Here is a 17,884-nt window from a genome sequence, read left to right as displayed (position 1 = left end):
ATCCACACCCTGTTACTGAAGACCATTTGCTTTTTATAAGTCTATGTACCATCTACTACATCACTGAAACAATTTAAATAAATAAATAAATCTCAATTTAAATAAAAATAGTATTTTTAAAAATTATCTTTGAATGAATAATTGATATTATGAAAGAAGTACCTAATTAAATCATAGGATGATATAAATGAGAAAATGAAAAAAAAAAAAAACTAAACCTAGAATCACCTTCATTAGTACTTAAATTTTTTCTAAATGTCAAAAAGCTAGAAAAAAGAAAATAACACTATTATAACTCTTTTATCATTGACAAAAATATACTCCATCCCAAGTATCTTTCTAATTTATATCCACTGTCTTTTAGAAACATGGGAGTTATTGAACTTGATGTGACAACAATCTGCTCATTTTCATCCCAAATTCCTTTAAAGTTACCCTTCTAAAGATAGGAAAATAAATTAAGCATGAGAGAAAACACTAAAAGACTATTTATGTGGATGGGTACTTTTAATGTTTTCTGATAAAAATAATGTTGGAAACACAAAACCCTCTGGTTAGTATCTTCAAACTAACAATACAAATCCTTTACCATACCTATCTCCGACAACATCTGTTTCCATTTGGGTGCCTCAGGAGAGTATGGGTTCTGTTCCATCAAATCTGTCAACTTGTCTTTCAGCTCCTGCACTTTATTCATATTTTGCTTCAATTCTGTTTCAATTGTCTGCCAAAGTGAGGAGGAGAGTCATTGTTAAATTTTGTTTAAATCAAACTACACTTGAAAATATAATCAAGTAACTTAATTCTGTAATATGATCTAAAGGGAAAAAACCACCATTCAGCAGGTGGTCTAGTGCCATTGCTAATGGCTCAAAAGAAGGGTATATGTATTTAAAAAGAAATTAGGATAGCAGAGATGATGACATCTCTACAACAGAAAGAGCACTTGCTACTATCAGCAATAACAAACGACCATTTATTATGTGCTTATTAATTAGAAGGTACTCAGAATATTGCAATAAATATGAAAGAATCTATGAATTCCAGGGCCTTGCCATCTACTGTGAAGAATACTAATCAATCAATTAGTTAAAAGGGAAGGAAAAACAAATACTAAATTTGATAAATGCTCAAGGTTTCCCAATAAAAGAGTAAGATCTTTATTCTGCCAGAAATATCTTCACTATTAGCTTAAAAAAATACATTATAGAGACAACAAATAAAATATTTTGATCTGTGTAGATTTCTGCAGCCAGTATCATACAAAGGTAAAACTTGCTTAGTTTTCAGAGTATTCTAATGGTAGACAAACTGCTCAATGATAAAAATATAGCAAAGGTAAAGTTATTTCATATAAGAAAGTAAGCATTAAAAGACTCAGATACAAATAAGTTGATTCCTATAGTTGATTAATACTTTCACATTGGAACTAAACATAAAGTTCTCAAAGTATCTCATTACTATCAATTCATTCATCTTTGTATTATCTCTGTACAAGAAAGTTAATTTTTATAACCACTCTCCATTATGAAACACAATGATCTATTTATGCTACTTATTAGTTTTGAAGTCACAGGGTTGGAAGTATGACACAGAATGCCAAAATGCCAAAATTTCTTGTAAAAACTAATCAATGAATATTATTTCATCAAAATGAATTACCTTATTCTGCTCAACTTGTGTCTTCACACTTTCACTATCTGTAGGAGTTGTATCCCATACTGTTGCCTTTTTGTCCATTTTCTCTAACCACTGCAGCATTGAACTTGATTCTTCTTGGGCTTTTTGCAATATTGTGAGTTTGGCATCCAATTCAAAGATTTTATCCTTCAATGTGACTCCAAGATTTTCATAACTATTATTTATCTCAGCCATTTTCTTTTTAACAGATGTCAGTTCTAGGAATTTTTTTAAAAGGATATATTAAGTCTCCCAAATATATGTAGTCATTAAAGCAAAATTAGTTAAAATAAAATAACATATGCTGTAATTTTCTCAAAATTATAATTTCCTAATGGTGAAAAGAATACTGGGTTTCTAGCGAGAAGACCTTTACTAAATACCAACTACAATTTTCTTTTAATTTGATTCTAATTTACATAATTTCTCTTTGTTTTACCTATATGGTGGAATAATAATTCAGACTACCTACCCCACAGGTTGTTGTAAGGACATAGTTAATCCTCTTTCCCCCATTCCTACCCTCTGACTCCTTTTCTCTTTGCTCTCCGTATACATCTATATATCTACATGGAACTACATAAGCCAAAAATATGTACTAAAGTGCATAGTACTATTTAGATATAATGAATATATATGCATATATATAATATTGTATATATAATCTTATATCAAATTGCACTGTGTGATCTTTGATAAGACAGATAACCTCCCTCTTAGTTTCATCATCTGTAAATTGAAGGGGTCTGAAAGGGTTGGGGTTGATGAGCTCTAACCTCTCTTCCAGCTCTAAATTTATGATTCTACAACCTACTACATTTACTTCATAGGTTCATTGTATCACAAGAAATAATGTTTATAAACCATTTCTCAGATACTTTTAAGTGATTCCTCTTTCCCCCATTCTTCTTTCTCCCCTTAGCTGTTACTGCTTCTCCTCTTCCTTCTCCTTCTCCTCCTTCTCCTTCCCTTTCTCCTCCTTTGTCTATCTCTGTATGGAAACTTCATCCACTTATGAACATTAACAACTCATTTGTAACTTATAGTTTTGTACACTTTAAGGATGTAGGGCACTGAATGATCAAAGGATTTTCCCAGAGTTAAATAACTAATACTTATCAGAAGAGAACTTGAGGCCCTGTATCTAACACATCATGCAGCTTCTCTTCTTTACATACACTAAGTACTTAATAAATAGTAGTTTCATTGGACTGAAAGGAAAAAAAGGTAAAAATTAAAATTCTGAGATTTTTGCAAGAAATGAAGCTCACTTATTACTTAGAGGCAGAAGAGAGAGGAAACTGGGAATACAACAATGAACTTTTGAGTTGATAGGAAAAAAAGATTCCCATGATATTAGAATTTCAGTAATGTCATTATATACTCTTAAATTTTTATTTTTAATTGGTTGAGCTGAACCATACCCTAAGTCACTGCCATCTAGTCACCTGGTAAAGAAACCTTTTTTAAGCTGTATATCAGCTTCTCTTTCCATTCCCATGGACTCATTGCACAGTAGGCAAAAAAAAAGACAGAATGAAAGTCATTTTCCTTTCTCAGATTGTCAAGGGTCACTGGGGTCTCATGACCAAGCCTTGTTACCTCATGCTACCTCCTTCCTCTGCCTCCTAAATGTATGGAGAACTTTTCATGAGTCTCTTGATTAAGAAATTCATCGTGGTCTGCACTAATAGGACTTTCCCTAGTGAGGCAGATTTGCTACCTTGTTATCTCAATTAAAGATACTTTATTCCTCAACTCATGGCTTTGATTTATTTCACCAAAGCTTTACAGAACTGAGCCTGAAAGAATGTGTAGCATTTTAGTTAATAAAAACTAAAACTGGGAAACAATATTTCAAGTGTTTACAATAGGCAATGGTATAGAGACAGGAAAGTGTAACAAAGTATATATTAGAGCATAGAAGACAAAAAAATTAAGAAGTCCATTTTATTCAGTAGGCAGGAGTAAAACACTGAAGTTTGGGGTTTTGTAGGGTGGAAACAATGGAGCCCTGTGTTAGGAAAATGAATCAGTATAGCTTTATGAAACTATCAAATTCATCTAGAATAATCTTCCACAGAAAAATTAAATATTAAAATAAGCATAGTTAGAATCTAATCATTACCATTATTACAAATACAAACTGGCTTTTGTCTTCCAATAATGTAATCTTTCAAAAACTTTGTTAAAATATATAGTTTAAATTATTACTCACCTTTATTTGCCAAGAATTCCTTAGTATCTGAAGTTGTTCCTTCACCATTTAATACTGTTCCACCTAAGAGAACAATCATAATATTCCAATTTTGAAAGAAAAAATTTCATAATTTCACAGCAGAAATTAATATAGTCTACTTTACAAACTTTGTTCTTAATAGGTTTTTTAAGAATTAACATTTAAGAATGTAAAATGCTGTCATCATTAATAAGTCAAAGTAAGAAACAAAAATTCAAGGGAGCTATATCATGTATACTTAGGACATGGAACCAATAATGACTTTAAATCAAAAAACTACATGTTCTATGTCACATTAAAACAGTCTGTAGTTAGTATGGTTTACAGTATGATATGCTAAAAAAGAAATTATACATCAGTAACATATAAAGTAATGATACTTGTCTAGCCCTTTCAATAACCTCTCAATCAGTTTGAAATTCCAGGTCTACTTACAATTATATAATTTTGGTTATGTAATAATCTCTCAGCCATGGGCCTCTTTTTTCCTTATCTATAAAAACTATGTAATCTCTTAAGTTTCCCCTCATCCCTAAATCTTATGATTCTATGTACTACAGCAAGAAAAAAATATTATTTTGGCCAAGTTTCTGTATCCCAAAGTGGTTTCTTAGATTTTGATGTGTGTGTGTGTGTGTGTGTGTGTGTGTGTGTAAAACTAAACTTTATATTAATTTTTTTCTTCTGAATTGAAAATGCCACAAATATTTCACGAGGAGTAAAAACAGTAAAAACACAATGTGAATGTACAAGATCAATTTTTGCCTTAGTTAGAAACTGGCAAGATGTAGGAAAATAGGAATTATAATTCTATCATTTAATTTAAAGTGTTCCAAGTATTGAAATAAGCCAAATTTATCTAAAAAAAAAAACAAACTTAGTTCTAAGTTGAGTGAATAGAATCTGACCAGGAAGGGAAAGAGAAATTATCACACCAAAATATAAGATGAATCTTCCTTGCTCTAGGTTTAATGGAGCATAATTAATGGTTGCCTTGGAGAGGTCCAGCTGGAGAGTTAGTGTCACAATAGTGACAGCTGGAGGATGGACAAATTAGATAAATCAGATAAATCACAGAAGAAATTTAGTAACCTTCAAAATAAAGATAAATCTTACCATCTCACCAAGTCCTAGATTTTCTGGCATTGATAATGAAATAAATGTATTTTGCCTTAATAAAATATGAATCTGAAAATTATATAGTTTTTAAAAGAATGGTTAAAAGTAACCTTTTTTTGAAAAATTGGCTTAATTTTGAGCTATATAACTCACAGATGTCTAAGGCACTATGTAATTGTTTACTGTGGCTAAGCCACACATACTCAGACAGACTAGAGAAAAACAAGAAACCTACACTTTAAACAAAAGTAGCTGTTTTCTCCCTTTCTTCTCCTTTTCCTGAGAACAGAATTTTTTTCTTTATGAAAACAAAGGCCAAAATCTAATTCAAACATCAGTATGATCTATCAGTTTGCCTACTTTAAAGTCTGTCCAAATTTTTTAATTGAAAAAATATTTGTTGCTCTTTATTGCTTACATAAATTGACTGAACCACTTTTAATGGTACCCATTAATAAAATGAAAATAAAAAGATTTTATTTTCAAAGTCTATTTGTATAGGTATATTGCTAACTAGCAAAAAAATTGGTTTTTATCAAAGATTTTGTGCATGTACAGGTGTATTCTTTTGTGTTATTAATTTTCTGTTTTTATCTTCACAATTATTTTTATGCATTAATATGAAGGATAACAAAAATATCATGGCCATGAAGAATCAGCTCTTGGTTTAGAACATAACTGTAAAATACATACCTGATTTAATCACTGCTATTGCCTTTGTAGGGGAAGTCATAGCACTTATTAAGTTACATAATGATGTTCCTTTGTTGTTTACTTTCTGAATCTCTGGTGCTTTTGAGCTCCACTCCCCTTGTAATTTCTTGAAATGTAAAAACACATTATTTTTTCACCTTTGTTATATTTTCAAAGTTGCACATCCCTTTTCAATGTCTTAAATACATAGCAGGAGCAGTGATGGTGGACCCTGATCTGAAGGGGTGGATGGTAAAATGAGACAACATCTCAATTCTTTCCCATAATCCCACTGTGAGCAGTGAGAGAGGAGTCACAACACAACTTATTCTGCTCTATTCCACGGAATGGAAGTTCTACTCGTACTAGCTGCCACTGTATTCCAAAAATAACTGTCAACTGTAAATCTAGCAAACTGTACTAGCTAACAGCCACCTTTCTGGGGTAAATGATATTGAATTTAAAGAAAAATGAATGAAAACACAGAGGCACACTTATTAATGAGCTTTCAAAAATTGATAAAAAGAGAGAATAAAAATTAATTTAATTTTTTCAGAATCCAGAAGAGGAAAATTTACTTAATAAGCTAGTGATAAGATCAGGCAATACTTATGCCAGAGAATACATAAACCATTATCTCTAAATGCCTTCTTTACAAAGGCTTACATATCTGCTGTGGGATGATGCAGAATAATGGGTATATTTGACAGTAACACATTTTTTTTCAAATGGAATGATATATAACTGAGAAGAATTTTGTAAAGTTGGTGAAGATAATGCATAGTTATCAAATTCTGGGTTCAGGTCCTCTGTCTGACACTAGCAATGGGATTCATAAGCTAGTTACTTAATTCCAAAAGATCCCAAGCAATCAGTACCCTAAGACTATAAATTACAAAACAAAACAAAACAAAAAAACTTGCTAATTTGTATTAATGGAGGAAGTTTCTATAAATGTTCATTCTCTATCCTGATGAAATAATAGATCAAGATAAAAAAAATCCAACATAACTGTATGAAGATTTAATGAGTAGGACAAAAACTTTGGATCAGGAGAGAGTTCCTAATATTTCTTTCAAAGATTCATTATTTCATTCATTCCTATTGTCCATCTACATGCAAATTCCTCTCAACTTAAAGGATGAAAATCTCTTATTTTTAATGAATACAACAAATTAATCTAAAATAAGTATTTTAAACATAATAAGAATATATATATATATGTTGTCTATCCAAACCAAAACACTCATCAGCATTAAGCACTTGTTAAGTACAGATATAAAATGATATTTAACTATATTCCATCTAACATGCATTAATTCACCTTAGTTTCTTCCAAAGATTTCTTTAAATCATCTATACCCATTGATGGTTGAATGATGGGAATTTTTTCTGTGGTTTCTTCCATCCATGTCTTTATGTGTTTGACAAGGAGCTGAAACGTTTCCGTTTGTTCTTGACAGGAAGATATTGCTTCTTTTCTAAACAAACAAAAACCACAGAAAGTTGTTTTTTTTTTTTTTAAATAACATATTCCAGATGAATGTAGATGGCCTTTATCAGCAATATTTCTGACAAAAGGTATCACCGAAAGGGAAAGGTTTTGCAATTGTTAAATCAAATATAACAGAACAAACAGCTATGCAGCTGTCTAAATTCTAGTTTCTGGTCTACTCAACATTTTGAATTTTCAGGTCTGCATCAGGTCCAAAGCAAGAGGCAAAAAGTGATATATTTAAGCAGCAGCAACTCAATTTCAAGGAATATATATTATATTATATAATAATATAAATTCAATAGAACCACATTGGGACAAATTAATCTTAGATTTCCATTAGTTTGAGGACTGTACTTTACAAGGTGTAGGAGATAAGCATTTATTTCCACCTGAGGATGAGTGCAGATATAATTGTGGTCCAGTTAAAAGAAGGAATAATAGTACTTTCTAGATCTTCATTATGTAGAAAGTCAATCTAACCAAACTTGTCCATTTCCCAACCTGGATAAAGTTGGGACTTTGGTTGTGATTGGGTTAACTCTATGCTATAAATAAGACCTATCTATACCACAGAAGTTATTATTCTTTCTTTGTAAGACAATGAGGTTTCATTTATTTTCTCTTAAACATTACTGCTGTTGTGTAAACTAGGTACATATTTTTAGAAGCTAAATAGACTGATTCAGAAATCTAAATTTAATTTATAGAAATATTAGAAATCATTTCAACAGAGAATGAGAAAACTGGGAAAATATCTACAAATTTTAGTTTGTCCTCCCAAATCAGTTGTCTTTGTAAAGTCAGACTATTGACTGGATATACCAAATGTTAAAAATAACAACAATTTACAACTCAGAGAACAAGAAAAAGGAGGAAAAGCACTGTAAAAGCTCTAATTCAATCTAAACAAGCTGCTGACTCTGGGAAAATGGATAAAGGTAAAGACATCTGTTCTGATTATCATTATTTCTTACAGAAATTTAACCAACACAAAGCAATCACAACTACAATAAGTTTGATATAGTTTATAAACAACCTTGATTAATAAGCATTTGATCTCCCTGTCAAGTAGAAAGATGCAGAATTAAAGTGCAATCATCAGTTTAAAATACAAGTTAATTTACAACAAACTTGTCCAGATCTGAACAGGAAGAAAAGAGTAAGATAGATAGAATATGAAAGGCTATGTAATACAATCAATGACCCCAAATTGCTCCCTAATTTAAAAACCTATAATTTTAATATTAATATTCTCTCAATTTTTATGTGAAAAGAAATAGAATAGAACATTAAAAGTCTTAAGAAGCATGATATGAGTCCTCCTTAAAAACAACTTAGGGATAAAACTAGGAGGACTATACTTCTATATAACCATGTTTTATGCAATATGGGTACTCCCTCCAAGAGTGCAGACCAGAAACCAAATACATTTTCCTAATGTGTACAACTACTCTCTATACCCTCCCCTTCAACTTCATATAATCCTACGTGTATAATCTAATGTGCCTTCCTCCTGGGAGGAAACAAATTGATGGAAAATAGAACAGACCTACCACTGTTTCTAGTAATCTGGTTTTTTTGAAACATTTTTTAATGTTTTTTATGAATGAAACATTTTTACTTGGTAGAGCAAAACACAGCTGTAAAGCACTTTCTTCAACAAGGAAACTTTCAATCATGTTTGCCATGTGTCAATTAAAGCATAAAGGGCTCCTTAACAGAGGCAGTAACAGAGATCATTTTATTCCAGCACCATTTACCAGTATCAAGTGAAACACAAAAATATATGCTTATTAAAGGTATTCAATATTATTATCTTTGAGAATATCTTGCACATAATTCAAAATGAAAAGGGACACTGTCTTCTGTGAATGATTTTATGCATCAAGCCCCTAAACATTATCAAGTTTTCTCACTAACCTCCATAGTAACTCAAAATTGATCAATGAATAATCCATTTGTGGAAAACCAAGTGGATAAATAGAGTTCATCTTGATCCGATTACAACAGTTGAATGGGCAATGCTGTAAGTTAATACATCTACCCATATTTCAGTGCTAAATATGGACAATGAGCTGGGTACAGATTTGGTTTACATAAAGAGAGCAAACTAAAAAGGATTTGATAATATGCAAGTTTTTAAATAAATCTTTTTAATAAATATCCATATTCCCCCATTGATAGCATATAGCATATCATAAAAGTACATGATATCATAAAAGACTATTAACTGGCTGAATCAAAATGGAGGATAATGTAAAGGGCAATGGAGTAATGAATGAGCTAAAGCATTAATATGCTTTAATTAATTAATGTGCGGCATGCTCAAAGGAATAGAAAAGATATCATTCAAGAAAAAAATGCATGGAAAAGGAGGTAGGCTAGTCATGTATTCATCTAGAGCAAAAAGTAGTAGGCAATTTGAGTACTGTATTACTATATGTAAAAAAACAAAAACAAAAACAAAAAAACCCAGGATCTCTAAAATTTTGAGTAAGACTAATGTGAAGCATTTTTGGAAATGCAAATATAACATATAATGGTAAATCATGGATCAACTGTAATCTGCATCTGTAAGGAAAGAGGACTCAAAATGTTAAGATCACAGATCCAATCATTTATGAAAATGACTTTTAAAAGCCCTAAAAAAGTTGAAAGTCAAGAACTTTAAAAATGCTATTGTTTTATTCAATCACTATAAATATTAGCTAGTGTACACGATATCAGAACTATTATTTATAAAGTTGGGGTTTTTAATGCAAACAACATAAGACATATTATTTGGGAAAGGTAAAAAATAGGATGGGTTATGTATTAAGTAATACATAACTAATCAAATATGAAACCAGTAGGCATCCCTAATATAATAAAAATGGGACTGGTTACTCTACCTACATCAGGCAACCTTAATATTTTGCTTCATCATTTTACAGGGTGATTTGTTCCATAAATTAGTCCAATAAATTAGTTCCATAAATTAAATTAATATACCAAGTATACCAATAAAACTTGAGTAATTAAGAAAACAAACATAAAAAGGTTTCAAGGGAGAATGAGTAATTTATATGACTGTATGTAAATTTTCTTTTAGAACAAAGGAGAGAAGCCTCCATCTATATAGTTTAAGTATCATAATCTACAAAGAGGAATTAAAAACAAGAAAATAATTTTAATGAGTAAGAAAAACAAAATACTGACTTTCATGCTAAAGGCACAGGCAAAAATGGACATTACAGAAAATGCTGTTATTATCTCTAAAATATTGCTTAATGGCTGCATACATTTAATTGCTGCTCTTCTTAAAAGAGGAAGACTAAGATTCTGTGATATTTTTAGTATGATTCAATATAAGGATAAAGTAAATCTATCCAGATTGTGAGCAAAAAGCTAGATGGTGACATTCAGTACATGGGTGACATGTGCAATTGTTTAAAAGGACAGAATATTAAAATATAAGAAATCCTGAAGCTGAACTAATTAGGAACAATTGGAGGGTATATAAATTGGCCCAGTTTGAAAGAAAAAAATTTCTTCATAGAATTATACAACAAAATCAAATTTATTTTATGTGTGATCTGAGAGAAATATATGATGTAACATGGTGGAAAAGATAAATGAGTAGAACAAAGAGTACTCACAAGTTTCAAATCAGAAAACTCCCTCAAAATATAGGTAAGATCAGCTCTTTTATAAATATATATATATGTGTGTGTGTATATACACACACATATATATATACACATATATTTAAAAGGTAACATTTATCTCCAGCTCTTTAACTTTAACTTCAACAAACCCTTTGTAGGATAAAAATTCTTCTAAAAGCAAAAGGAAAAATAATCTGTGGGTTTTGTATGAAAATGTAATTTATTTTGATGTAATTTAATCATTCCTTCATCTCAGTTTAAAATTCATTTTTTGAAGTTTTCATATACCTTATTTGTTCCATAAATCATAATGCTTGAAAAGACACCTTTAAGAAATAAACACAATTTAAAATAACATCTTAGATGAACTTACTGCTCTCCACTGTCACTAGATGGATCAATGATATCAATGTCATTTTCACAATGGCAAACAGTAACAATGTATTTACAAAAAGCTTTAGAGACTAATAATGACTTCTTAAAAGATGTTAAGGACTTTTTGTGCAATTCTTTTTGAGTAATTTCTTCTAGATTAATTTATACTATTTATAAATAGAAAGTAATGAATCTCACCAAAAAAAAGTTTCCAAATAGTGTTATCAGTTTTAATGAAATAAAAAAATCAAAATTAAAACATCAAGTTGTGTAGTATTAAACCTATTTAGAAATATATAAAACTCAGTTTGATTCAGAAATCATTCAATTTGAATGAAAAGGAATAAACCAAGTGAGAAAACCACTCTTACTTTTCCTTAATGGAATCCTCCAATTCCTTGAACTTCTTTGACAAAGTATTTGTTTTTTCCAAAAGCAAAGCCTTATCCCCAGGGAAACCATGAGTAGACAGTTCCTTCAGGAGATTTTGCAAAGTTTCAAAATCTTTTTTGCATTCTAAAACTTCATTGTTAGACTCCTATAACACAATAAATATTTAATTAATCATAAACATATTTTACTAATTTCATTATTGTTATCATAATATATTTCAGATACTCTTGGAAAATTAAGTTCCAAAGAATACTTCTCAAAAGACAGGAATCCTGCCTCCCACCCCATTATGATCCATAAACACAAAATAAATTTGCAAATAAATAAGACAATTTATTTAAAAATAAATATCAAAATACGTCATTTATGTTTTGTTTATTTTATAAGTTTTTTCATATTCTATGACATCATTCGTTTTGGCACATTAAATATAAAGCAAAGATGCCATTAATAGTGTGCTGAGTAGCCATATTTTTTCATTTGATTAGAAATTTCAAGAAAAGGCAAGGCCTTTGAAAGACTTCTTTGACTATAAAGTAGCCTAATAGCACTTAAAATGTGACCCTATATTGTAGTTATTCACAAATTTTGAATTTGTAAACTTGTGCCTAATTCCACTTCACTAAATGATCATGAGATCAGATATCAGAAGACCTACTTCAATATACTGAGACAATTCAGTAACATCTTTTCCTGGACCATCCATTTCAACAAGAGCCTGAGTTTTTGTTTCAAAAAATGACTGAAGTTTTTCTGAAAGTTTTTCAAATGATTCTACTTTGGTTTTTAGCTTCTCCAGGTTATCAAGTTTTTCTTTATGCTTTTTACTGGCTTCTGAAAATCGAACTGACAGGTCCTTCATTTTAGCTTGCAGAGAGGATGCAGTAGATGGATCTGTTGTATCCATAAATTTTTTCACTTTTTCATTCATGGCTTTTATACTGCTCTGGCGACCAGCAATATCCTGCTCCAGCATCTAAAACAAACCACACATTGCATATTTACAAAGAAAATCACAGAGAGCTTAAGAAATTGACATTCTTAACATTTCAAGCTTGAATAATCTGAGACTACAGAACACTAACAATTGGGATTGAATTACAAGTCTGAATTTTCCCCTAAGGAATCCTGCCCCCACATCTCTCTTTAAGGGAAAGAAGAGAACAGCTGGCATATTGCTGAGAGACAAGAGAAGAAATTGCCATTCAACAAATCCTGGTATCCAATGGAGTTAGGGATTATCCATGGTCAGAAGTCTTAAAAGGATAGACAACATAAAGGTTGATCTGATTGACCCAAATGCAGCTGTTTGGAGCAGAGCTAAACAAGGTAGAGCACCTTGTAATCACTGCAAATTATGTAAAATTCATGAAAATGTGCATGTGGTTAACAAAAGAAATGGTTTTGCCTTTTTTGGGGTCAGTGCACATATGTGTGTTTAAATCAATATTTTTTAACATTTAGTTATAATGATATCATTTTTCTGTTTGTCTTAGATTCTTCCTAAATCTACCCATTCTCATTTTTTAAAAAATAATTCTTACCATATTTTTACTGATGATGTCTTGAATAGCAGCAGAGTTTAAGGGCACTTGACCTTGCTCCTTCAGAGAATTTTCAACACTTCCCATCCAATCCAACATTTCATCTAAACCATCCTGCACACTGAGGGATCGGGTTAAGGTAATCTGAAGTTTTTCATTCCGCTCATTAATAGACTTGGACAAATTATCATATCTCCCAACAATGTCATCTGATACCAAAAAAAAAAAAAAAAAAAGCAAGAGAAGATTTAACCAAATTCTTTCTTTTTTCATTTTTTAAGGAAAATGCTGAATAGCATTTCAAACATTAAAACTCAAAGGAAAAGGCAACATGTTAAATGACAAATTCCATACAGCACTATAGAAACTAAAACAATGTCATACTGCAAAATGGAAAATGTAAGACAAATCTGAAAGAACTACTTTGTCTAAATATAAGAGGTCTCAACAACCTTAGTGTGATTTTAAGCTTTAAAACTGAAAAAAAAATTTAAACTTTAAATGCTTAAAACTTCACTAAGAATTATGGGACACCCTGTATAATCTGCATTTGCACTCTGTAGTCATCGATTCATAATATGTAGAATAAATGTACCTTTTCTCATGACAGAATTAAGGTAGTATTATTTAGAAGTCAGAGCAGCAAACATTTGAAGTTAACATTGATTCTCAATCTGTCACTTCAGATTAACTATAGTTATTGAAAACTGTTTGGAAAAAAAGGTTCCAACCAGAGACAGCTGCTTATAAGAAACAGTAAACAAAGTTGTCAAGATTTATCAAGTTTTACCCTTGATAAATGTTCAACTAAAGACTTTAACATTCTTCACCTGCCAAGTATTCATTGTATGTATGTGTTCATAAGGGGAAATGGAAAAGCATCAAAAAGTCACCTAAAATATAAGGAAAAGTTCAAGAATTTCTATTCATTTTCCCCCCCACCCCCACCCCCATCCCCACACTGTGATTTTGATGAAGTAACACATTCAGGTTTTTCTGCATGTTTATCAGCATATATGGAAAGCAAGGAATGGTTACAAGAGAAATGTTAACCCATATGCAATAAATTAAAATGCATTCTCAGTTATAAGAGCTTAAAGCAAAGTCAGAGATATAAATATGTGTATAGTGATTTCACATAAGCAAGGAGTTTTGAATTTCGATACTAATGTATATTATTACATCATGGATCTTAGACTACTAAAAAGTTCAAAGACATTAACTTTTAATGTATTCATCATCTCTCTCCATGAAAAGCCAAGTTATCTGTTTCTAATCAAGTATTTTATTTATCAGTCATTGTCCAAGAGAATTCATAATTATTTCAGGATGTAAAGTTAGCTTTATGTTCTTACATTTTTAATAACTGGATATCCACTCTGTGATAATTCAGCAAAAGATTTTTTCTTTTAGAACATCTTTGTAAAACATGAAATCTTAGGGCTTCTTAAACTTTTTCTATTTGTGATACTTTTTTGACCAAAAAATGTTTATGTGACTTTAGGTATATAAAAGCAGCATACAAAACAAACATTTACTCATAATATATCACAATTTGGTGACCTTCCAAATTCAGCTGTGACCCATATGGGGTCACAATCCATAGTTTAAGAAGCTTTGGATTAGATGATCTCCAAGGTTTCTTCTAACTTTAGAGCTATGATCTTATTTACTTATTCTTTAACAGAAGCATTTTCTGTCAAGAAATGGAGCTAGCTTTTTAATTTTAGAAATAAAATATAATTTAGAAATACCCCCCCTCATTCTCCATTATGTCAACCCTTAAAGCAAAGAATCTGCAAAACTCCAGTGTTTTTAGGTGCTTATTATTGTCATTGTTTCTGAAAGCCAGAAATGTCTTTAGAATGTTTATGTTATTCTATGGAAGTTTATCAGAAAAAAAAAACTCAATGTATTAAAATCACATAAATACTGTGCCACCATACCACATTTTAAGTAAAGAAAAATACAATATAAGAACACAGTCAGCAAGTCAGTACTCAAATATTATCATCCAAAGACATATGTATCAGTAAGACATGCTTAAATAATGTTGATTACTTATAATTATAATATACAGTTTTATACTTTTTTATATTAAAACTATTTTAATTATAATTTATTTTTATTTATAGTATGTGGTTAAAATTTCCTCTCATAACCTTTTCTTTTTTGCTGGGAAAATATGCAAGAAAACAAAAACAAAAAAACCCTGAGATATATAGGATTTCTATGGATCTCTACAATATTGTAGCCCCATGAACAATTTCTTGAAGCACATTAGATTGCAAGAGAGTTAATATTTTTCACAGAGAAATTTTACAAAGATAAAGTCCCATCTTAACTTCTATCTAAAATATGCTATTAGAAATATCCAAGTTATATTTGTTTTGAAACATATTTAACCATCTACTATTGAAGTGTTTTAATTTATGCTTAGGAATCCATAAACACACACACACACACACAGAGCTATGGAAACAAGAAAGTTAAAAAAAAACAAACACGTATTTATTCACTCAACAACATTTATGGAACTATTATTGGATAAATACACACCACTACCTAAGCTGAGAGTAGATACAAAGTAATGAATTCCATTCTCATAGAGCTCACTAATCTTATCAGAGAGGAAAGCATCTATTTAAACCCAAATGTGCAATTACAGCTAAAGACAAGTTCCTGGGCTTGCTGAGTAAGCTGTAATGGCTGGAGTAAAGATGGCAAGAGCTGATGACAAACATGAGCAGCATTCTGAAGGAGGGAAGAGACACAGTTTCAGAGAGTATAAAAAATGTAATAGTGAAAAAATCCCTCAATAGTTATTAAATTGGCTGCATTTAGCTAGTGAATCAAGAAATGAGCAAGTTAATACATACCCAGTGTTTTCTGTATATCATTCTTGTCTGGTAATAAAGCTCCTCTGGTGTCTAAAAGCACTTCTGCTGTTTTTTTTCAGTTTCTCTACAGCAACCTGGTGGCTGGAAACTTGTCCTTGAAGAACCTGTGGAATTGGATGATTTTTCACTTATATGGCACTCAATAGAACCAAACAATAGCTTCACTTTACTTTAGCAAAGTGGGCACAGTGGAACTTTTCGTTATTATAAATTTATTTTTAGACTAGAAGGTAATAGAAAGGAACTATTAGTAAAGGATTTGGACCATCAGAATATTAGGAAGCTAAGTTTTCAGATATGAACTTTCATATGTCTGTAGTGGTTTGTCTGGCTCTCTGATGGCCTCCCCTGCACTGATGTACAAAATCAGAAAGTGGATACAAGAGAACCTCACTCTGAACTATAGCTTTAATTCTGTTGCTAGACAAGGTATATACTTGATACTGAGCTCTACTTAACATTGCTTTTGGGTCAATATCCAGTCAGTTTTGTTCCTGATCGTGCTTTGACCTTGGTGATGATAGACACAATGGCTGGGTCTCTTATACTTGACCATCACTTTTCAAGATGATCAGTGGCACATAACAATCCTCACTGTGACTGTTTGAAGCCTGAATCTATCACCTACCATTTGGATTACTACTGATGATGCATCCCTTTCTCCTTTACTCAAAATGATATATTTGTTTCCATCTTGGTTTGTGTACTTTTCTCTTAAACTGATTCCCTAATTCCAAATCTATGGGGCATCTATGGAGCAACTTGCTTAAATTTCCTCCTCTGTAAAATGAGCTAAAGAAGAATAACAGACCACTCTAGTATCTCTGCTAAGGAAACCCCAAATGGGTTTACAAAAAGTTGAATGAACACAATTAAAACCATACAACAACAAAATCCCAAATCTATTTTCAAAATGGGTGTTCCCACATACATAAGTTGTGTCCCTAAGCCTAGATGATCAATTCCCTGTCTATTTGAATCCCCAAGGTTACATTTCCTTTCTGGCTTGGGGCACCTGACCCTTACCTAAACCCAGATATAAAAGCATTGTGTAGAAATTTTTCCTCTGACTATTCTTTGTAGGAAAACCCAAAAATGTTTTGAAATCAGATCTTTAGCAATTTGTTTTTTCCACACAAATTTGCATTTCTTCACATGTTCTTATATTTCAATCATGATTTTCTGGTTTCTGATTTACAAGTTGGTAGCACCTACCTGATTTTACATTTTTAACCTACTTTATGTATTCTTGTTAGGTATGCTTAAAGATATTTTAAACTACTAGTTTGTTTTAATTAAAGAGCAGTCATAATCCTTTCCAATGGACAAGATATTAATGATCCAAAAGCCTGTTTTTTCTTCATGTGCCTTTCCTAGCTTCTTCTACATCCTCAGAAAATTTCCCTGGAGATTCCACTGGTCTTCTGAACTGAAATTTCCTCAACGAAATTTCAAAATCCCAGGAAATCTGATAGTGCATAGATAAATTAGCTGAGTCACAAGTTTGTGATTTATTCCTATCTTAGTCTTGCCTCCAGAAATATTTCCTCTCTACTAGCTGCTGCTTATCAGTATGCAAACATATTCAGGTCTCCTTCATTCTTTTAAATGCCCTTGAGTAATCTATACTTATTTACTTCATTTCCTCACCATTTATTCATTTACTCTTCAATCCCATAACTCTGGTCCCTATCATTCAAAGACAGTTCCTTCCATCAATCTTCCAGCAAATAACCCTTATTAATCTTCATATTCCTTGACCTTTCTGCTCTGACATTTTGTCTTCCTGTAGCTAT

At 31.2% G+C, this 17,884-nt stretch overlaps 1 protein-coding gene across 1 annotated transcript in view; it reads right to left on the bottom strand.

Moving 5' to 3' along the window:
- The window catches only part of DST (dystonin), a 575,913-nt gene that overhangs the window by 121,594 nt on the left and 436,435 nt on the right, over positions 1-17,884 (bottom strand). The window contains 10 exon segments of the mRNA XM_031964703.1: positions 595-724; positions 1,663-1,898; positions 3,899-3,961; positions 5,732-5,858; positions 7,056-7,212; positions 11,623-11,789; positions 12,303-12,620; positions 13,189-13,397; positions 16,068-16,143; positions 16,145-16,192. Of these exon segments, the coding sequence (XP_031820563.1) occupies positions 595-724; positions 1,663-1,898; positions 3,899-3,961; positions 5,732-5,858; positions 7,056-7,212; positions 11,623-11,789; positions 12,303-12,620; positions 13,189-13,397; positions 16,068-16,143; positions 16,145-16,192 (1,531 nt within the window).

The sequence above is a fragment of the Sarcophilus harrisii genome, chromosome 4 (genome assembly GCF_902635505.1).
Source record: "Sarcophilus harrisii chromosome 4, mSarHar1.11, whole genome shotgun sequence".
Classification (NCBI taxonomy): domain Eukaryota; kingdom Metazoa; phylum Chordata; class Mammalia; order Dasyuromorphia; family Dasyuridae; genus Sarcophilus; species Sarcophilus harrisii.
Note: the sequence above shows the minus strand (reverse complement) of the source record. Positions and strands in the feature narration are given on the sequence as shown.